Source organism: Calypte anna, chromosome 28 (assembly GCF_003957555.1).
Source record: "Calypte anna isolate BGI_N300 chromosome 28, bCalAnn1_v1.p, whole genome shotgun sequence".
In the NCBI taxonomy this organism is placed as follows: Eukaryota; Metazoa; Chordata; class Aves; order Apodiformes; family Trochilidae; genus Calypte; species Calypte anna.
This window is the reverse complement of record NC_044273.1, coordinates 5,153,537-5,175,477: the sequence shown is the minus strand read 5'-3', so window position 1 is coordinate 5,175,477 and position 21,941 is coordinate 5,153,537. Positions and strand designations below refer to the sequence as shown.

At 58.7% G+C, this 21,941-nt stretch overlaps 1 protein-coding gene across 1 annotated transcript in view; it reads right to left on the bottom strand.

Annotated features, from left to right (window-relative positions):
• Positions 1-14,176, bottom strand: part of EFNA2 (ephrin A2) — a 32,662-nt gene extending 18,486 nt beyond the window's left edge. The window contains exon 1 of the mRNA XM_030466466.1: positions 14,035-14,176. Within this exon, the coding sequence (XP_030322326.1) occupies positions 14,035-14,156 (122 nt within the window). The 5' untranslated portion in view covers positions 14,157-14,176. The remainder of the gene's footprint in view (positions 1-14,034) is intronic.
• Between the last annotated feature and the right edge of the window lie 7,765 nt (positions 14,177-21,941).

Here is a 21,941-nt window from a genome sequence, read left to right as displayed (position 1 = left end):
GATGCCATCCACCCAGCAGGGCAGGATGATGGGGGACACGCTGAGGGTCCTGGCCTGGGGTTGGGGACATGGCAGAGCTCCTGGACGTGGGTTGGGGACACGCCAGGGCTTCCAGTAGGATGGGGACACGGTGAGTCCCTCCAGCAACACAGTGTGTGAGGAGTGGGTCAGGCATGGCTGGATGTGTGTGGATCCAGCAACTGGATCCAGACATTTCCCCCCAGCAGCTGGAAAACACTTCCCACCCGGGAAGTGCTGGGCAGTCCCTTCCAGCACCCTGTGCCAGCTCTGGTGGGGACGGGCAGCTTGGGTGAGCCGTGTAGCACTGGCACAGCTGTGTGCCAGAGCAGGGTTCACCATGGCAGAGGGACAGGGTGGCCTGGCACAGCCACAGCAACACCAGCTCTGCCACAACCTCCCGCACATGAGCCCCACCCCAACACACACCCAGCAGCTCCAGGGACAGCTCACCACCAAAACCACTCCCAAACGCTCTCCTGAAGGACACACCAACACCTCCTGCTCCAGGCAGGGTGCCCACAAGGGACAGGGATGTGGCTTTTTGGCCCCTCCAACCTCAGAGCAGAGCAAGGAAAACCATGAGCAAACCTCAGAAACCTGCTGGAAGACCCAGGATCCAGGCTCCTCACACTGCCACAGCTCCACGCTGTGTTTGGTGACAACCAGGGACAGGAGCCACAGACCAGAGCCTTCCAGATCATCCACTCCCACCTCCTCTATCCCAGGCTCTCCTTCTTCTCCAGCTCCGTTCAGCTCCAGGGAGCAGGATGGGGGCTCTCCCCAGTCCTTCTCTTTGCTTCACTGCAGCTCCCAGTCCCCTCCAGTCTCTGCTGCTGGGGATGCTCCCACTGTCACTGACTCTCCATCCCAGGGTCTCCAATGTACCCCATCAGCTCATCCCCCCCTCCTAGCCTCTCCAGGAACCTGGTGAGACCCCCATTTTGTGCCAGCACCCACGGCTGAGCTGGGAACACCCTCAGCTCCTGCCCTGCCGACTTCACGTGGGGAACCTCCCGTAGCAGAGATGCCCCGGAGCTGAGTTAACCTCAGGGTCCCCCCTGACACCTCAAAGGCCCCCTCTGGGGCCTCCTACTCAGCTCCCCACACCAGTTGCCTCCCAGTTCAGCACTGGGATGATCTCTGCAAGGCACGGGGCTGCCCAGTGGTGTTCCCAGGTGGATTGGCTTTACGGGGTCACGGAGGAAGGGACCAGCATGGAGACATTTCTGCAGTGTTTTGCCATCGGAAAAAAAATTAGAATCACAATATTAATTAATCCTCAAAGCACTTTACGAACATTAACTAATTAAGCCTCCCAACACCTCTGTGAGGTGGGGAAGGTATCATTGTCCTCGTTTTACAGCCACGGAAAACGAAGCGCGGAGGCGACGCGACCCGCCCAAGGTCACTGCCAGCGGGGTGAAGGTGGGATGGGGACCCTAAATTTTTCCCTGGGCACCCCCTCACCCATCCTGAGCAGGAGGGCACCCAGCAAAACCCCCCGGAGCCTGGGGCTGAGTTAAAATAGGAAACACTGAGGGGCTTTATGGAAAGCACGGCCGACCCTGCGCGGTTTCAAAGCGACTGGAGGCCCCGGCTGGGTTATCAACCGGTGTCTCAATCACACGGCATCGATCCGGATAATAGCCAGCAATTGTTCAGATACAATATCATAAAGTCCCTTTAACTACAGCCATAAAGCTTCCCCCGCCTGCGGCACACGCGGCGCCGGGGGACAGGGGGCAGAGCCCTGCAGTGGGACGGGGGCAAAGCCTCAGCCCCACCGAGCGCCACGAGCACGCGTGGGAGCTGCTGTCCCCACGCCACCCACCCTCACAGGGACGAGGTCACCGGGCCCGGTCCCTACCCCGAGGATCGTTCCCCATCTCTGCTGCACTCCTGTGCCACGCTGCAGACGCAGAGGATGCCGAGCCTGCCCTCCACACCCCTCCTGGGAACCCGTGCCACATGGCAGCAGGGTCAGGGCGGCTCAAAGGCGGCCGCTGAGCTTGGCCCTTTTAAGTTTTAATCCCCAGGATTGACTGTGGTGAGAAGAAAACAGGCAGTGACAGCCCCAGCCCCCTCATAACGGTGGCTGTGAACCCCCTCGGACCCCCCGGGTTTGCTCTCACAGACACGGGGATCCCAACCAGGCAGTGCCAGGACCCCCCCGGGCTCTCCACCATCAGCCCCCCGGCTCCAGGGGGTTTGTGTCCCTGCAGGAGCCACGGTCCCTGCCCTGGTTCTCCACCAGCAATCGCCGTCTCTGCTTTCCACGGGAGGTTGGTGGGGTTTTGGTCACAGGCAGCCCCCGGGGACGCTGCCGGCAGCCCCTGCCTGCGCCGGAGAACGTCGCTTCCTCACCCGCTGCTTCCCACTGCTTAATGAGCACAAAATATTTCCATGTTGCCAATTACTTGGTTCGTTTGTGCTGCTGCGGGCAGCGCCGATGCAGGGAAAATCCCGATAGAGCTGCCCTGGCCCCTGGGGAGATGGGGGGAACCCCGGCTGGGTCACCCCACCCCATCCAGGGCTGAGCATCCCCATCCCCATCCCCATCCCCACCCTCACTTTGGCCCCCCCAGCCCTCTTGACCCCAGCCCCACGTTCGTTAGCAGCCAGTTAATGGCTTTCCCATTTCCCCAGTGTGACACGGGAGCTGCTGTGGCAGGAAAGCAAAGATTTTCCAGGGATCCAAACCATCCCTGGAGGGGCACAGTGAAGCCTCCCGGCCACAGGACCCAGCTCAGGCTCCTCAGCTGACCCCATGCCTAATTACAAACATCCCCAGGGCTGCTGCTACCCCCACTCAGGCTTCAGAACCCCTCTTTTTGGCTTCTCAGGGGACTGAGGCCCCCCCGTTTTACTCTGCTGATTTACACCAGCATTAAGATGATGATCTGGGGTCCAACCCACCACCGTGCCAGCTCTGCCACCCCACCCAGAACGGAACAAACCCCGAGCGGCACCGCAGACACATGTAGGACCCTACAACACCTTGGCTGGGTCCATCCCAACTGTGGGACTGATCCCCCCACGGTCCCCTGAGCAGGATTTCCAGCCTCTCCCCCACTGGGATCACTGCCATAATGCCAGCATCAGACAAACATTAACCCAGGTCTGGCCCCAGGAACGGCGGCGGCTCCACCTGTGCCCGTAAATCCTCCCTCGCCAGGCAGCCCCACGCGGGTGATTTATAAGGTGAAACAAGTATTACAATGTTTGAGGAAAAAAAATAAACCAAAAAAAAAAAAAAAAAAAAAAAAAAACAAAACACCACCCCAAAATACCAAACCTAAAAACCTGCCCAGCTGGGCTGCCCTCCCACTGGGGATGGGGTCTCGGGGTGCCACGGGATGCCCTAACGGAGTCAGCGCAGCTCTGAGCCAACACATCCCCAAATCAGCCTGGGCAGGGCTGGGGGTGCAGCCCCTCCTGTGCCCAGGGCTTTGGGGGCACCATGGGGACACCATGGGCACCCCTCGGGGAGCTGCTGGGGGGGACACTTCGCCTCCCAGTCGAAACTCCTGGGTCTGGAGATGGAGGAGGATGCGCGGTGCAGCGGGATACAGCGCTGGCAGAGCCCGTGTCCTCAATCTCTCCGTGCACTCCACGAATATTAATTGCTTAATTTAGCCTCTGGCAGAGATCCTCACCTTAAGAGCGGAGAAACTGAGGCTGGGAGGGGGGAAGCCATTTGTCTCTGTGTAATGAGCTGGAAACCAGATCCAGGACTCACACCCCAGCTCACTGTCTCAGTGATGGGAGTATCCCTCTGCCTCATCCAAAAGCTTTCTATTTTAAAAGACAACATTATGAGTTATTATTATTAATCAGCTTTGAAATGTGGTTGGGTGTTTTTTTTATTTTTTGGAGTCCAGATTCCCAGTGCTGTGCACCCACACTGACCCCAACACCCCCACTGCTGCCCAGCCCCGCCGCAGCTGCACATCCCAGCACTGCAGAGCTCCAGGGTGGAGAGAAGGCCAAAAAACAGACAAAAACCAGACACCTCACGGTGATGAGACCTCGGAACCACCAACCCCAAGAACCAGCACAGAAAGCTGGGACCCCAGCCCCACTTTGAGGTGAAGGCAAACAACCCACGGTGAGGAATGTGAGGCAGCGGGTGCGTTGGATGCCACCTCCTGAGCCCACATCCCATGGCAGAGGGTGATCCCTGATCCCATCCCTGGTTTTAGCCTCTAATTCCACCCCACAGGGCCGGGCAGCAATGCTGGGGCACCGTGCAGGGCAACCAAGACCTGGGAAGCCAACACAATCCCAGGGAAATGGCGCTGGATGAGCCCTGGAGCCAGGAGCTGGTTTTGTTCTGGACTGTGGATTGGATTCTCTGTTGGAAACCAAACCAGGAGGCACCATTTTGAGTGGTGCCAGGAACGCCGCGTGCCGGTGCCGTATCCAACAGCAGTTGTACAACCACAGCACGGTGCTGGTGACAGAGGGGATGGTCCCTCCGCAGCCTTGGGGACATGGCCACATCTCCATCCCGAGTCCCACCAGAGCTGGGAGGTCCTCCTGACCACCAGGCAGGAAGGATCCCATGAAAGCCACGGAGAGAGTTTGGCTTCCCAAGATGGATGCGATGCCTTGGAACAGCGAGGGGCCGACCACAACACCCCGAGAGGCTCTGGCAGCAGCACCCAGCACTGAGCACCCAGCTGGGACCCAGAGAGCTCAACCACCAATCTCTGAATTTTCCAGCAGAGCCACAGGAAATTTCAGCAAACACCCAAAACACCAGGAGGGGAAACCCTTGGGGAGAGCATCTTCACTGGCAGCACCATCTCCCCCACCTCCAGCCACCGCGGCCGTGCTGAGAATTTGTCTGGGATTTGTGCAAAGCCCCTTCCCAAGGGCCGGCACGCCGGCTCCGGCACAGGCAGCTCCAGCAGGGTGCCTGGCAAAATCGTCTGGGTAAAAAAAATAAAACACAATTTGCAACAGAAAATTTGCAAGAGGAAGCATCAGTCAGCGAGAAGGCCGGGGCGATGGGAAGCGGGGAATTCCCGCTGGAAAGCCCGAATATAGACACAGATTCCTGGTGTGCCGGCAAGAGGAGGCGGGTGAAGGTTCCCTTTAATTCCAGGGCAAGGGCAAAACAAGAACTGTTTAGCAAATGTTTACGTATTCCCTCTTAAAAAAAAAAAAACCCAACAAATTAAAAACTAAACAACACAAAAAAATCCCAACCCTGCCATTTCCAAATGTGCTGGAATAAAAGCTCCCAGCCCCGCGGGCGCTCGCCAGGCGCAGCCCCCACGGCCACCCCGGCAAGGGGGGGACAGACAGACGGACACTGCCCATCCCAGGGAGCAGCATCCCCAGCCCTGAGACTCCCACCCTGCCCCGCATCCCCGGGGGGCTCTGCCCCATGTTTTTCCACTCAATTTCCTCCCCGAGCCGGCAGCAGATAAATCCCTCTGCCGAGGCAGGCGGCCGGAACGGCAGAGCCAGCGGTGCCAAGTTTAATAAGCAACCCTGATCAAGAAACCAGATAATAATTGGGATTATCGAGCTGGCTGGGAAAGAGCTTGCTGGCTCCTGGCAGCTGCTCCTGACCGCACCGACACTGCCACTGGGGTGCCAATGACACCAGTGGGGACAGCGGTGGCACTGGGATGGCTGCTGGGCACGGCGAGGCCGGGACACGGCCAGGGAGCGGTGTCAGCTCATTTATAATTTTTTTTAAAGAAAAAACAAAAAAAACCAAGAAACCCAATGATGCAGAGTCAGCACCAGGGGCACAAGGGACACAGCCACGGCCCTGTGCCCCCCAGGACCACCTGGGGACCCCCACTCTATCCCAGCTCCCCGGGGGAAGCGCCGGTGCCGGCGCCGTCCTCGTGGCTGCGGGAGACTCAGCCGCCCAAATAATCCCCTTGCAGTTGGATTTTGTGCAGGGCATGAGGTCTGGGGGCTTTTTTTTCTCAGTGAAAACTGGATTGGAAAACGGAAGAATTGGGATTTTTCGAGTTCTCTACAGGGTCAGGCTTGGCTGATTTTATTTTACTGCAAATATAAATAAGGCTTTAAAGAAAAAAAAAAAAAATCAAGCCAGCATAAATAAAAACCCCACCAGACGACACAGTAAGAAATCCTGCTGGAGGACAGGCAGAAATATCTGTAGCCGGGCTGAGCGCTCAGAAATATTTGTATTTGCTGTCTAAACACTTTATCTGTTTCCTAGCACATGGGAGAGTTTTGCTCTCCGTGTAATGTTAAAGAAAAAAAAAAAAAAAAACCCGATAAAATAATTTCTCCTCTTCTGCAGGAAAAAAAAAAAAAAATTAAATTCCTACAAAACTTGGTTTGCAGACACACGAGGGGAAACAGCAACCACTGCCACTGAAATCAGGCTGAGGGCCACGCACACCAAACCCATGGAGGAGGAGGAGGAGGCTGAGGGACCCAAGGGCCGTTCCCACCTCCTGTCCTTACAAACCCCCTGGAAATTTCTTCCCCTTTTTACCAAAACCGGTGGCCCCGGGGCTGGGAGCCTGGGGCAGAGGGAGGGGGGGATTTACCTTTTGTACAGAAAGATCTGAAACACCTATTTTAATTGTGGGGGGATTCAGGGTGGGGAAGGAGCTTCGATCAAAGCACGTTCCTGGATGCAAATAAAAAGTAGTGAGGGATGGTTGGAAGCTCAGCAGATGCAGGAACACCGGGAGGGCCCGGGCGGGTCCAGGCTGGTTTGGTGGGACCAACCCTGTGCCTGCAGCCCCCTGGCACTGGCACAGGGGCATGCGAGGGGATGGCAGCTGCAGGAAGAAATTGGAAAACCCCACAAAAGCCAAATGAAGGCTGAGAAGAATGGAGGAAAAAAAAGCCAAGAGAAAAAAATAAAATTGGCGGGCTGGAAAGAGCTGGGGTGCTGAGGGAGCCCATGGCTGCACCCCACGGGAATGGCACCGTGGCTGCCCCTCTGGCACAAAGCCACCAGGGCCAGTTCAGCTGGGGCAGGGTGGCCGGGGCTGGGTGCTGCCCAAGGAGCCTCTTCCTCACCGCGGCATCGCCACCCGGCACACGCAGGAGCCGCTGCCTCCTGCCCACCGTGCAGCTCCTGACCCAGGGATGGCCACAAGTCCAGGGGTAAAGCTGGGATCTGGCACATGGACACCAAACTTCTGCTCCTCCAGGAGCCTCCGTCCACCCTGCCCAGCTCCCACAGGCAAAGATCTCAGGCCCTGTGAGATCAACAACCGAGGGACAGGACAAGGCGGGTGTCACCCCGGTGGGGACATCACGACTGTGCTGCCACCAGCATGGAGCCTCCTCAGCAAATCCCAGGTGTGAGGTTGGCATCTCTCCTTGGCAGTTACCTACCAAGTTTGGAGCTGAAAATGGGAATTTCAGCAAAGCTGTCCCCAGACACCCTTTGGGACGAAGCTCCCACCGGCGGCTCCACCACTGTGGCTCTCACCATCACCAGCCAAGGAGGCCCCAGTGCCTCATCCTGGCAGAGCCAAACCCAACTGCTGACCCCAGGAGGGTCCAGTCAGCCCCACATTGCCCCCATGAGCCCCCCCATGAGCCCACTGGTCTCCAGTGAGGCCCCATGATCCCATTGCCCCCTGAGAAGCCCCCCATGAACCCGTTGATCCCCAGTGAGCCCCTCGTCCCCCACTCCCCCCCATGAACCCACTGTCCCCCAGTGAGCCCCTGATGAGCCCACTGCCCCCAGGGAGCCCCCCAGCCCTGCAGCAGCCCCCCCAGCTCACAGCCTCCTCTCCCTCTCCTTGGCTTTTGAGCAAGGAGCCTCATTAAGAGGTAATTAGCTCCCGAACAATGGGAAGCTATTTAGCAGCCCAGCCACAGCAGCATCAACAAGCAAAGGGGGAAGAGGAGGGAGGAGAAATAAATACATAACACCCACTCTGACCTCCCAGGAGCCAACCGGGACCCTGAGGGGTGGCAGCACCTGGACAGTGGCACTGGGTGACACTGGGTGGCACTGGGTGGCACTGGGTGGCACAGCCCCAGCCTCACAGGCTCCCCCAACAGCTGCCCCACTCTCACAACCTCCTCCTTCCCCCCACTTCCCTACTGGGGGTAGAACAACCCCATGGGTGACACCATGCCCCCTCAACACTCCTGCCACCCAGCCCAGTGGGGACAGTGATGGGGACACCAAGCTCCTGCTGGGGGGGGGGGTGTGAGAGGCTCCAGCAGAGTGAAAGGGCCCCAGGTTGTGCTGAGCTGGATCATGGTGTTGAATGTGGTCATTTAAACCCCTGGTAGGGACTGAAGGTAACAATGCCACAACCTGCTTACCTCCTGCAAACCCCACTCAAATCCCAGGGAGCGGGGCAAGATCTCTGCCCTGGGTTGGGGAAAAACATCTGGGATGAAGATGAAGCCTCTAAAGTCATGATTACCACCTAACACAAAGGAACCGAAATTTCCCCCATCAGGAACCAGGAGCTATTTAAGGAACAATTGCTGCAATTTTACCCAATACCCGGCAGCTGAACCTTGGCAGCTGCAGGCAGGTGGGGACAGGGACACTGGGACAGACTGGGACAGACTGGGACAGACGTGTGCATGCAGCCAGACAGAGGGACAGCTGGGTGAGATCACCCCGGGGGACGCCGAGGTCGGTGTTTAGGGAGATGTAAAACCCAACCCCATTCACAGCCCTCAGCCTGCAGGTGGATGTTACACGGGTGTGACCCAGGGACAGCTCGGGGCGGGCGCTGCCTCCCACGCCGGGTGCTGGAGGTGTCCTGGGGCACCCACCTTGTGTCTGTAAAGCATAGAGATCTGCAGGTATAAAGACACACACGTGTGTATGTATATATATATATATATATATATATGTATATTTATATGAAAGGAGACTTTTCAAGCTCTCCAGTGGTAACTGGGAACAGCCCTTTCCCCCCTCTGCCCCCTGAACCGGGGTTGGGGGCTGGCGAGCGGCCGGCAGCACCGCACCCCCCCCAGCCTCAGCTCCCATTAGGAATGCTGAGCATGGGCAGCATTTGGATACCAAATGGGCAACCAGCAGGGAATGTAATTGCGGTCCCTGGAAAGGGACAGGCAGAGAGACAGCGACGGGCAGAGAGAGAAAATCTTGTCAGAGACGCTGGACCTGTTTGTATCTGCTCTCCATTAACCGCGCTCGCCGCAGACCTGGGCTGGTGAAGAATAGCTAACACGGCTTAACGGGCTGGAAAAGAGGGGTGGGAAGGGCTGCAAATGATCTCGGCACAAAGGGAGAACGGAACAGATGAAAACTAAAAGAGCAGTAATTGTGCAGGATGCAGGAGGTGGCCGAGCATCAGCATCCCCAACCACCCCGGCACCGCTCCCAGCACCCCAGCCCCACTGAGGGGGTTCAGCCTGCTGGGATTTAGGATCCAGCCCGGTGGCAGAGTTAAAATTCATGTTAAAAAGGCTCCAAGGTGGGGGGGGAAATCGAGGTGTGTTTCTTGCAGAGGCTGGCGCAGATGGGAGCGGGGATGGGGGAGACACAGAGCTCGGAGCCGACCCCAAAGGTCCCACCCCAGGCAGCCCCAAACAGAGCCAGGACATGGAGGATTTGGGCAGAACCCTATGGCAGGGCTGGCACCAAACCCACCCCAGCACCGAGGCCTGGGGGGGGTGTGTGTTTGTCACATCCAGCACCCAGCACATCCCCCACCCAGCCACCCCTCTCCAGCACTAAATTCCCCTGGAAAAGACAAACGTGTGTCGGCTTCACCCCCTGGAAGGAGACCTGGCACAGGTGGGCTGCCATCACCCTGACCACAAGCCCTGGGGACCCCAGGAGGGGGGAAATCTGCCCAGACTCAGGCAGTGAAGGGGACACGGCCCCGGCTGCCGCCCACCGAGCTCTTGGACAAAGCCAGGGCTGTGGCTCTGGGAGGCAGCAAGGCAGGAGAAAAGGGCACAAGAAGCCAGAGAGCACGATCCAGCCCCCCAGGAGGTGTCTCCTTCACCCCAACTCCCGCACCTCTGTGGCACAGACCCCTCGCCCATGCCCAAAGGACAAAAGGACCCCCCGAAAGTCCAGCTCTGCTGTCACAGCTGTCCCCGAGTGTCACCTGGGTTCCCGCCAGCCCCGGTAAATCCCTCTGCTAGAAACCATTTCTCCAGCTTCCCACTGCTGGGACTGGGGAGTGCAGAGGAGCAGAACAGAAATCCCAGCTGTGCTCAGAAAACAAAACCAAAAAAATAAAATTAAAAAAAAAAATAAAAGGAGAGGAAGGGGGGGAAAAAAAAAAAAAGAGAGAGAAACAGAAAAGGACCAGAAAATAAGCCTTCCAAGGCAAAGAAATGACTTCACAGTTAAATATAGGCCACGGGTAAAATGTAGACCATTTACAGCATTTGTGCCTGTACTGTAAACAGAGAGAGGAAAATCCCCAGCACTTTGTGCATCTCCCCCTCTGCAGCGGCCACGGGAACAGCACCGGGATGACCAGAACCTGCCCAGCACCCAGCAGGGAACAGAAACACTTCCCAAACCATCCTTCCTCAGCCTTCCAGAGGTTTCCATTCACTGCCCCAAGGCAGCGGGTCCTGGGACGGGGGAGCCTGAGGGACGGGTGGCTCCTTCCCCCAGACCTTGTTTCCCCTGTAGAGATTTCCCTCACTCCTGATTTTTCGCCGTGGAACACACCCGAGATGCTCACCCCAAACACTGCTGCAGCGTGGGGGCTGTCTCACCCCCACCCACCCAGGCGAGACCCTGACCCACCAGCAGATACTCTGGGACACCCGGCTCGACCCACTGCAGGTCCCAAAGCTGCAACCCCACCTCGGGACCCTCTGGGTGAGCGGTTCCTACAACACCAGCTGGAAAACACGGAGCAACCACCCAAGACCCCGTGGAGGGAAGCCCTCTGCCCACGATGCTGGACACTGGAAGACCCCGTGGTCATCACCCCCAAACACCTGCACCCAGGACCAGCCCAGACATGGGATCCTACACCCAAAAGGTGAAAGCTCTGCATGTGGCACCCAGCAGAATTCCCCCGTTCCAGGCGGGGATGGGAGCAGCATTGTTCCACACAGATCCCTTCTTCCTCCTTCAGGGATTTACAGGACAACCCAGCAGTTACATCCAGCCCAACCCAGGCAACCTTTTCAAAATGCATCGCTTACAAAATCGTTTTGGGGAAAAAAAAGGAAAAGAAAAAAAAATTAAAAAAATAAATAAAGATGTAAATCCACAGCGAGTGGCTAAATACCTCCACAGAACAGGCAAATTGCAGCATCCCGAGGTACCACTTATTTTTAATTTAGACCCAATTATGAAATATAGAATTATTCTAATCTGGGCAAATCATATTGACCATGAGATTTATTATTGCCTTTTATAAAATATAGATTGTGCTATAAACCTGAAGAAAAATATTTATCACCAGGATCAGGTCGGTGGGCTCAAACAAGCACTGGGCATTTTTTCCTCTTTTTTTTTTTTTTAAATCCTTTTCGGTTTCCCTCTTATTAAATGAGACAGTAGGTGGGAAAAAAAAAAGATGGAAAACAAGGGACCCAAAAAACCATATATATGTTGTTCCTCATTTTTAAGGATGAGACAGTCTTCTAGTAACTCCAGAGACAGGCAAAAAAAAAACCCCACCGCTGGGTTCAAAAAGGAAAATAAGCAGAAAACTCAACAGCAATTTCTGAATTTGCAAGGTCTGATGAATTGCCTTGAATTCCAAGACCTGAAGGTGCAGGCAGTGCGTGGGCCGATGGAAACACGGGGTGCTCCCACGTTGGGGAAATTTGGGTCACATCCCCGAGCCAAGCGCTGCGGACGTGCCTGCTAAACCCACCAGCCATTGTCTGCTCTTGCCTCCTGTCCCTTCCCACTTCCTCTGCCCTATTTTACTCTTCCCCCCCTCAAAAATATTTTCCCAGCCCACATCAGATTTCAGGAATAAAACGTATACATTTATACTACCAAACCACCACCCATTCTCCTGGATAAATTCCCCGCTGCCTTCTCTGCGGCGCCCATCCCGGCACCGGGACGCTGAAGCCAACGCCAGGTCCTGTGCCAGCTCTCGGGACACCCAAGAACCATGGGCCACTTGTGGCACCACCACAGCACCCTTGGGTGCTAAACCTCAGCCCTGGGCCTGGCAGCCCAGAGATGCCACCCGGGCTCTCCAGCGTCTGGGATGCTGGACTTGGCCCAGGGGGACCCTCGCACATGTTTGGCATTTGGGAGAACAAAAGAAAAGAACCCCAAGTGTTGGAGCTGGGTAGGCCCAGGAACTGTAACCAAAAACTTTGCAATGGGCTACAAGAAAAAAAAAATTAAAAAAAAAAAAAAGAAAAAAATTGCTGCCTCTTACAAACCCCCACAAAAATGTGAGGGAGATAATAAAATCCATATGCACCGCGGGCGGCCCGCAGCGAAGGCACCGCCGTGCACAAAGGGATGGGGCTCGCCCCAAATTCGGGGCGGCACGAGGGTGTGAGGCCAGGGATGACAGTGACAGAGCTGGCTGGTCCCCCAAAAGGGGGCATGCAGTGGCCACTGGACAGTGACCACCCCCACGAGGGTCCTCAGCCCCACGCGCATCCCGACGGCTCCGGGTGCCCACCGCAAGGCAGCCAAAACTTCAATTACCGGTGGTGGTGTCACCAGGAGAGGACAAGGTGCCACCAAGGGTCCCCTCCCCACAGTGCCACTGCCAGAGGGGACAACACCGTGCCAGCAGCCCCAACCCCTGCCTGCTCTGCCCTGGCCACACCGTGGGGACAAGGACCAGGCCATGCTGCGCCCCTCGCCCCACGGGGGACAAAGAAATCCCCGTTTTACCCCAAAACCAGAACAGCCAAACCTGGAGGCAGCGAGTGCAGCACCAGCACCACAGACACAAGGCCAGCATTGCCCCCCAGCTCCAGGAACGCTGCCAGGGCCTCAGTAACTTCCAGAACTGGGGGGGAAATATGGGTTTGGGGGCTTTTTGTTGTCGTTTACCAGAGTCCCCACAAATCCCCCCACTCAAAACACGGGGGGTTGGGTCCAAAGGGAAGAAAGGGGTCAGGGGCCTGGGGGTCCCAACCACCTGAGCCAGGAGCAGAATTCCTCCTGGCTTCCCACTCTCCAACAGTTGGTTTTTGGGGGATTTCTGTTTGGGGTTTGTTTTTTTCTGGTTCTTCAAAATTACGAACAAAGAAATGCAACAGAAATGAAACTCTCGCTGGAAAAAAATATGAAATAAAACAAAATATGGATGCTTGGGTACAAAAAAATAAAATAAATCGATTTCGACGAAAATCTAAATTCACAGACATTCAAAACATAAACTCACAGGGAATCCAAGCCGAACCGGCAGGGATGGCTTTTCCAGGATGGAAATAAAACGGGGAGCAGGAGCGAGGCACCCCTCGCACCCCTCCGCCAGGCCGGGAAGCACCCACCCCAACCCCCACCCGGGCCCATTTCGCCCTTTCACCCCCAAATGGTTCTTTTCGACCGCCCCAGCCGCCTTTTGTCGGATTTCGGAGTTTTTCCGCAGAACCTTCGCCGAGCCGCCCCCGAGAGAGGGACCGGGGGGCGAGGAGGGGGGAGATGGGACCGGCGGGGAGGAGGAACTTGAACTTCCCCGAAGTTGAGCACGGAGGGGCCAGGGGGGCCGAGCCGCAGCCACCACCGCCCCGCTCCCACCCCCCCTCCGCCGCCCCCGGGGAACGCGACCCACCCGCAGGCGATACCCCCGGGGCTGCCGCTGACCCCCCCCGGAGCCCCGGGAGAACTTGGGGGGAGGGGAACTTCAGGGGGCAAACCCGCCTGGGGGGACCCGCGCCGAACCCCCGGGGCCGCCCGCATCCTTTACCGGAGCGAACCGAGGACCGAACCCGAACCGCTGTCACCGAGGGGCTGCGGGGCACCGGGGAAGGGGGTGGAGAAGGGCTCAAACTTGGGCGTCGCTGCCGTGCGGACCCCAAACCACCCCCCACGCCCCGGGACCGGTTCCCCCCGCCCTGAGACCGACCCCACCGTCCTCCCGGACTCACCTGGGGTTGCTCCGGTTCCAGTAGACCGCGTACCGATCCGAAATAACTTTCCCGGTCTCGTCGGTCCAAACGCAGACCCCGACGAGGGCGGCGAGCAGCGCGGCCGCCTCCCAGCGCACCATCGTCCCGGGCGGCGGCGGGGGGGGGGGCGGCTCCGGCCGCTTCAGGGGGCGGCGGGGGGGGGGCGGCGGAGCCCTGGGGCCGACCGGGGGCGGCGGCGGGCGGCGGGGGGGCGGCGGGCGGGCGGCCAGCCCTCACCATGGCCCGCGGCCCCGGGCCCCGTCAGCGGGGGGAGTTGGGGGCGGCCGCGGTGCGGCGGAGCCGGGGCAGCCGCATCCCGCGCCCGGGGGGGCGGCGGGGACCGACCGGTTCCCGCGGAGCCACCCGCGATCGCCCCCCCCGGGGCACCGGGAACCTTCGCCCCCCCACCCCCCTCCGCCGCCGCCGCCGCTGCCGCCGCCGCCGCCGCCGAACTTCGGCCAAGTTCCTGCGGGCGCCGCCGCCCCCGGTACCGAGCCCCGCACCGGCGGGAGGGGAGCGGGAGGGAGCGGGCTGGGCCCCGCCGCGGGCTCCTCCGCTCCGGGGAGACCGGAGAGACAAAGGCCGGGCCGCGGAGGCCGCCGCTCCCTCAGTGCCGCCGCGCCATGCTGCGCCCGCCGCCCCCGCCCGCCCCGACACGCTCCGCCCCCCCCCGGCCCCGCCCGGCGCCCCCCGCCCCGCCCCGCGCGGCTCCGCCCCCCCGCGCCCCCGCCCCGCCTGGCGCCTCTGACACGTTGTGGTACCGGCGGCCGAACCGGGACCGGGGCGGGGTCACCGAGCGCCACCGCCCCTCCGCGTGGGAGGGGGGGGAACGGGACCGGGGATGGGGGCGCAGTGAGGGTTGGGAGGGGGCTTTGCAAAGGGGGGGGAGCGAGGGTGACACCGGCAGCACCGGGGGTCCCTTTGCCGTGGCGGTTTGGGCATTGCAGGGTGCAGCACGCAAGGGAGGGGGGGTTGGGGGGGTTTTACCTCGAGGAAGGGGACATCAGGGTGCAGGGGGAGCCAAAGGGGGGGTCGTTAGGAAGGGGCAACTGGGGGCTCGCCCCAGAGGGACAATTTTTCCACTTCCACGTGGGAAAATCCGGCAGGAATTCCCGTTGCAGGGTGCCCGGCTCAGCTCTGGAGACCACAGAGGAGGCCACGTCCCCAAGCCGGGACATCCTTGTCGGTATCACCAGGGCAGGACCCACCCTGCTCCTGAATCCCCCCCCAGAACCCCCCTGAAAACTTCAGATTTCCATTGCTGCTGTTGCAGACTGATGAGGAAGCAACGAGGGGACCCACACCCCCTCTCCGGGGACCCCTCCCGGGTGTTGGGGCCACCAAGGTGCCCCTGGAGGTCCTGGAGCTCCTCAGGTGCCACCAGCTACGGATTCACACCCAGCTGGCTCGACAGCAGCAACAAGGTGCCCCGTTAAACCCAACGGGAGCCAGCAGCCACAAATCCCCCCTCGCCGCCTGTCTTTATGCTGCAGCATCTTAAATATCCTTGTAAATCTGTCTGCATCTGATGTGCTTTTAGTTTGGAGTTTGTCAGCTTCGACGGGGAGACCGCGGGCCATTGTAAAACACCTCCCGCGCCGCGCGGAGCTGCTGGGATATAAATAAAATATGGATCATTGTCATTATTTATTTAAGCCGATCTATTTTGAAAAAAAACTCGGGCGGACCGTGGGGGCTCTGCGTCCCTCCCCCGCCTCAAAAAAGTAAAACAAACAAAAGCAGAATTATTTTTTGAACAGCACTGCAGGGGCGTCCTCCCCTCCTCGCCCTCCACCAGCAAGGTTACCCAGCTCTTTATCGTGCTCCCATCAAGATATTTCTCTATCAAGCCACCGACAACCAATCTTTCTCCCTGTCAGGGGGAAGCTGTCAGAAACCCATCCACTTGTCCATCAAGTTTATTTGTTTTCATTCATCCCACCAAGCCACTAAAAGCCTTTCCAGGCACCCCGGCCGTGGGCCCTACCCAGCAAAGGGAGACCCAGCAGAGCCAGGCCCCAGAGGGCAACCCCAGGGGAGACCCTGGAGGGGACAGCAAAAACCAGAGGTGACACCACCACCCACCAGGGGATATTTCAAGGGCCACCAGGCGATGCTGCAGCCGATGGGAAAAAACCAAAAAAACCTTTTCCTGGAGGCTGGAAGAAGCATTTCTGGGCTGGCTCCATCCAACCCTGCCCCAATCCATCCACGATGGGGGTCACAGGCCTTGTGACTGTGTCTGGTTTGCTCATGGCAAGGGCTGTGCCGGGGCAGAACCTCACAAACCCACGGCAAAGATCCCAAAGGAGTGAATCCCAGGGCACAGAAGGGGTGGGAGAGCCCCAGAGGCTCCCAGCAGGCCGGAGCTGCTGCTCTGCAGTGCCTGTCCTGTTCCCCAGGCACCGGGCATTTGGGCTTTTGAAAGAAAAGGTTGTTGGAATATTTTTACATAATTTAAATATATATAATGTCCTTTCCCTAAGCTTTGTTCTTGGAAACAGCTAAACAAATTTGGCTGAGATTAGGGGAAAAGACACCTCGAGTGGGAGATTCAGCCCAAACAGCAAAGCCAAGGAGCTGAAGCCTCAGCTAGGGGGGAATCCATTCACGGAAGGCTGAAACCCCCCCACCCCCACCCCAGGGCTGCCCAGCACCCCCCGAGCTGCAGCTTGGCAAAGGGAGTGCCAACAGCGGGCAGCTTAGCCCAGTTCCAGCCCAGCCCAGTTTGGCCGAGTTCCAGCCCATCCCAGTTTAGCCCAGTTCCAGGCTAGTTCCAGCCCCACCCAGTTCACCTCAGCCCAGTTCCAGCCCCACTGAAGCTGTGGGAAGTCCGGGATCGGATTCCTTGGACAAGGGCCGGTGCGGGAGGAGCAGGAGGAACCAGCCGGGCTGGGCGTGGTATCGCCCCTGCTCCCGGCGGCTCTTTGCTACCCAACCCGGTTTCGGTTCCGACACGCCTGTGCCCAGCAACCGCTTGGCATGTAACGACTTTTTCTTCCCCTCTTCTCACTAATTGGAAGGAAAACATTTTCTACGTGTTTTCTTGCCTTTCTAACAGCTCCGAGTTGGTTTTCTCACCAAACAAAACAACTATTTGCCTTAATTATTGCAAATCCTCCTGTTTCCAGCCCTCGCTACTCCAGGGGGAAAGGCTGGCGCAGAGAGGTATAATTGCACCCGTCTTTTTTTGGCTTTAATTGTACCAGCCTAGGAATTATGGAAAAATATTTGCTACCAAAAGAGAATTTCAAAATCCCATTTAAAAGGTGAAGAGCAGGAGCAGAAAGGCCCAGGCAGAGCAGGCAGGGAGGCGAGCCCCACCCCTGCTCCCACTGCCTGGTTATAATTTAGCTGCAACAGGAAAAAAAGGGGCCCAAGAGGAACCCTCTGAGCATCCCAGCTCCAGGGGTTGGGGGCTGCTGCTGTTTAGCACCTGCACTATTTAAGTAGGGACACATCTGGGAAATTAAGGGTTAATTTAGAGCTGGGGCTGTGATGGGCAGGATGAGGCAAACTCATGAGCTGACCCCAATGTCAGAGCCCCCAAAGCCACGAGCAGCCTCAGCTCTTTGCTGCTGGTTCCTTTGTGGCTGCTGCCCTTGGGCATTGCTGATCCCTCACTGTGTCACCAGGCAGGGGGTGCAGCGTGGGGGGGTCCCCACCAACATATCTTGAGGTACAGCTCGACCCCCCCAGGTGGGAGAGGCTCCTGGAGCCCCCCAGGAGCTCATAACCCAAACCTGGCTTCACCCCTGAGCCCAGAGCTCCTGCACGGATCCCCCCCGGGTCCCCAGGCACGGTGCCCCCTCCAGTGGGAAGGGTGGGAAGGGTGGGAGAGCCCCAAACTGCTGCTCAGGGTGGAAACCCGGAGAAGGGAAACATCCAGAGCTTCCCCTGCACCCTCCACGCACAGACACGCTCTGCCCGGGGCTGTCCCGCACTTGGCTCACACCTTTTCCCAGCAGCACCGGGCACGTTTTCTGCCTCATCCGATGCTCGTTAAAACACCCAGCCCAGAAACCCAGCTGCGACAAAGCCCCAACACAGACCCCAGCCCCAACGCGGACCCCAGCACCGAGCAGCCACCAAGTCGGGGCGAATCCCCGCACGGCGGTGACACCGCCAGCAACGACCAACCCCTGTCCGGGCCCGGATTCAGCCCCAAGGTCCAGAACTCCCCCAAATCTTGCGGTTTTCCCCCAAAGGGGAGGCCGGGCGAGCCGCAGCAGCAGCGGCAGCAGCGCGGAGCCTCATGGCTTAGCCAACACCCCCCCCTAGTGCCGGTGCCTTCCCGGGCGGGGGGCTGCATCCTGCGGGAAGGGAGGGGGGAGTGGGGGGCATCACCGTGGAGTCAGGCCGCCCCGGGCAGTCCCAGCGCCGTTGGTTTGTTTGGGGGAAGTTTTGCTACCTGGGAAAGCAAGAAAAGACCCCCCAGCCCCACAGCTGTGTCGGGATCATCAGCAGCATCGAAATGGCCCCGGGGACTTCCCGGGGGGGCTCTGCAGCCTTTTGCCCCTTTCCCTGCCCGGGATGGAGAGTGCGTGGCCGGGACCATCCATCCCCATAAGCTCCCAGCACATGGGTCCCTCTCCCAGTATCACCACCAACCCCCCCCACCCCAGGTCCCAAACCCCCCGGCACCATGTACCCCCCCCCATGCACACTGTGCAGCCCCCGCTGCCATCCCGGCCCCACGGGCACCCGACTGCGCTTCAGGAGGTTTTGAATATGGAAAGGGCTGGGGAAAAGCGTTTTCTGTTTGGCCTGAACCCACCCAAGTGGAATGGGAAGGGGAGGAGGGGAGGGCAGCCCAAAGAGTTAATCCACTTTGAATTGCAGCGTGGCTCCAGCCAACACGCAAACACATCAGGGCTGACAGCTTGACAGAGACGGATTGGCAGCTCCCGAGGAGAAACAGCCCGGCCCGAGCCATGGAGCCGTATTAAAGCCCGTCTTGGAGGGGGCAGGTTTCATTATGTGGTTTTTCCACAGAAGAAAAATAAATTAAATAAATAAGGGTGACAGGGGAGGGAGAGCAGGGAGCTGGAACAGGCGCCAGTGGGGGGCACGGCTCTGGTGACCCCTGCCATGGGGACACCCGGGGTGACACCGCAAACACGGGGTGGGAAACGTGGCTGCTCCCCCCCAAACTTCTGCCCGGGGTTTGCAGGGCTCCCCCCGTGCAAGCCTGGGACCACCTGAGCATCGTCCCACGGGTGCCCCAAGCTCCTGCTGGGATTCGGGGCTGGGACCCCCGGGGAACTGCTGAGCTGCAGGTAAAGAACAAACCAGGGGGCGAGGGGACCTGTCCTGTGGGTGACATGGACGAGAGCATGGACGGGGCGTTAAAGCCCTTCGTTTGGCAGAAAAAGGTATTTTCTAGGAAAAAGCCAGGGAAGGCGAGGCCGGCTCTGCCCTCCCCGGGCCGCCTGCCTGTCAGCTGGCAGGAATCACTGATCTACGACGGACGTCTCGGAGGGATGATAGGGCAGCGACCCTAATATTTTCTGCAGCGAGCGCTCCTGTAAGCCACCTTTGTGCTGGAATGATAGGAATTCATTACGAGCACCCCCCTCCGCGGGCGGGCTCCCAGGGGAGGAATCCGCCAGCTCTCTCCAAGCCTAAATGGGATTAGGTTATCATCTCCCGGCACTGAAACCCAGACATGCGCAGCCAGCTCCGCACCGGCGGGTGCTCACCGGGGGGTTTTCTCCTCACCCAGACTCGGTGGCACCCGCGGAGACATCGCCACCGATCCCTTGGGGTGGGGACAAGCCCTCCAGAGGAGGATCCACTCCAAAATGGGCATGGAGGAGCAGTTTATGGATGATGCTGGTCCTGCACAGGTTCGGTGTCGATGTTCATTTGGGGCAAACGTCAGCCCCACCACCTGGCAGTCACCGGACAACCTCTGCTCTCTTACTGCCCTGGCAAAACAAGAGGGGTGCAGACTGTGCCACACACACCTTCCTCAGAAGCTCTGCTCCACCAGTGCCACACCTTGATGCTCTGCTCCCACGCTCGGCCACGCCAGCTGTGGCACCTCTGGCACCGGCCCCCCTGATCCTGGCACCACCCACCACAACCTGCCGCAGCATAGCCACCCCCAGCCTGGGCTCCGGCTGCTTCAAGAGCCTGGAACTCCATCTCAGGTGTCTGCAGAACTCACTGACCTGCAGCTGGAGCATCCTTGCTCTCCAGCCCCGCCGTGCCTCTCCCCCTCCCCCGCTCACAGCAGGACACAACCATCCCGGTTTGGAGGCATCGCTGCTGCCTGAAGACCACCACAGCCACGGCCACACCAGCAGTGCCTGGATGGGACCGCCCGAACTTCCCCAGCACAAGCAAACCGGCTGCCTGGGCTTGGCTTCAGCACTGCTGCGTTTGCAACCATTTTCCCCTCTCCCTGCGGCTGCTGGGTTCCCTCTCAATCATGTCAAACAAATCCAGAGAAAAACATGTTTGACTGCATCAAAGTTCAAACCTCCACCTGTCTGTGTCCCCGAGCAGAGGCCCTTTAATGCTGCAAAGATGTAAACTCCCCCAGGTCTTCATTATGTCTTACAGGCCCGATATTATATCAGATTATGGAATCATTAAACAAAAAATTGTACTCCTCGCTGTCCGGAGGGGCCTCTAGTTACCTTGTCTAAATATAACAGCATCATTTTTAACCAAGGAGCTGGTACGGTCCCTTGGGCCTTCATTATATTTCATGGGCTCGGGCTGGAATATCAGCTCACTCCGAGGTTGGAGATCTCATTCTGCACATGTGCTGAGGCCACGGCCAGCGGCCCCACGGCCACGGGGCATCACCTCACCGTGGCTGGGGAAAGGCCCCAGCACCAGCACGTGCTCCAGGAGGAGCCAGGTGGTGACACGAGTGATGGGCTGCCGAGTTGGAACAAAAGATGAAGGGGAAGCAGAAAAAAAGGGAGAAAAGCAATGGAGGGGGCTGGAATCAGAGCGAGGTACGCGCCCAATTATTTTAATTGCGCGTAGGTGCCGTTCGGGGCTCACTGATGCATCGCACATCATTGTTTACTGCTCTGAGCAGAACCAATTATGTTTGAACATCGAGGGGCTGAGAGACAGCAAATAAACAAGCAGGCGTGTGGTGGGATCCACTGTCCACAGGTTTGCACCCGTCCGTCAGGGACCAGCCAGGCATGGACCTGGGAGAGGGGGGGGGGGTGAGGGCAGCTCTGCCCCACGCTCCGGGGATGGGGTTTGGGGCAGGGGAGCCCCCAGGTGCACCCCTATTTTCCAGCGGGAAGGCAGCATCTGGGGGGGAGAGGAAATAGATATGTTTAGGAAAAGCAGGGAAATAAATAAAGACATAAAGAGAGAGTTTCTTGCGGGGTTTTGACACGAGTTGTCAGAGGCGGTGGTGCGTGCGTTCCTGTCTTTACAGTAAATAACTGTCAGCAATTAGAACGTGGAGGTGTCGTGGAGGGGAGCCAGGCAGCTCCTGCACGTCCATCACGGGCGGTGGGGTGTGGGGGCCACCAGCTGTGGCCCCGGGGCTGTGTTCCTCCAGGGCTGTGTCCTCCCCGGGGCAGAGCTGCCATCAGCCCCCAGCTTGCCCAGGGCCCAGGCTGCCCCACGGTTCAAACACACCCATTAACGTCTCTGGTTTATGCTTTTTGCCCCTCATCCTGCCAGCAGCCAGACTCCCACAACACGCCAGCGGTGGCCCTGGCAGTGCTGGGTTAACAGGTTGGATTTGGTGATCTTAAAGGGCTTTTCCAACCAAAACGATTCTGTGATTCTGTCAGCGGCAGAGCGATGAGCTGCACCCTCAGCCTACGCCCTCCCCGCCTGCCCTCCCTGTACCAGACATCTCCATCCTCATCCTCCTCTTCCTCCCACCCCACCCGCCA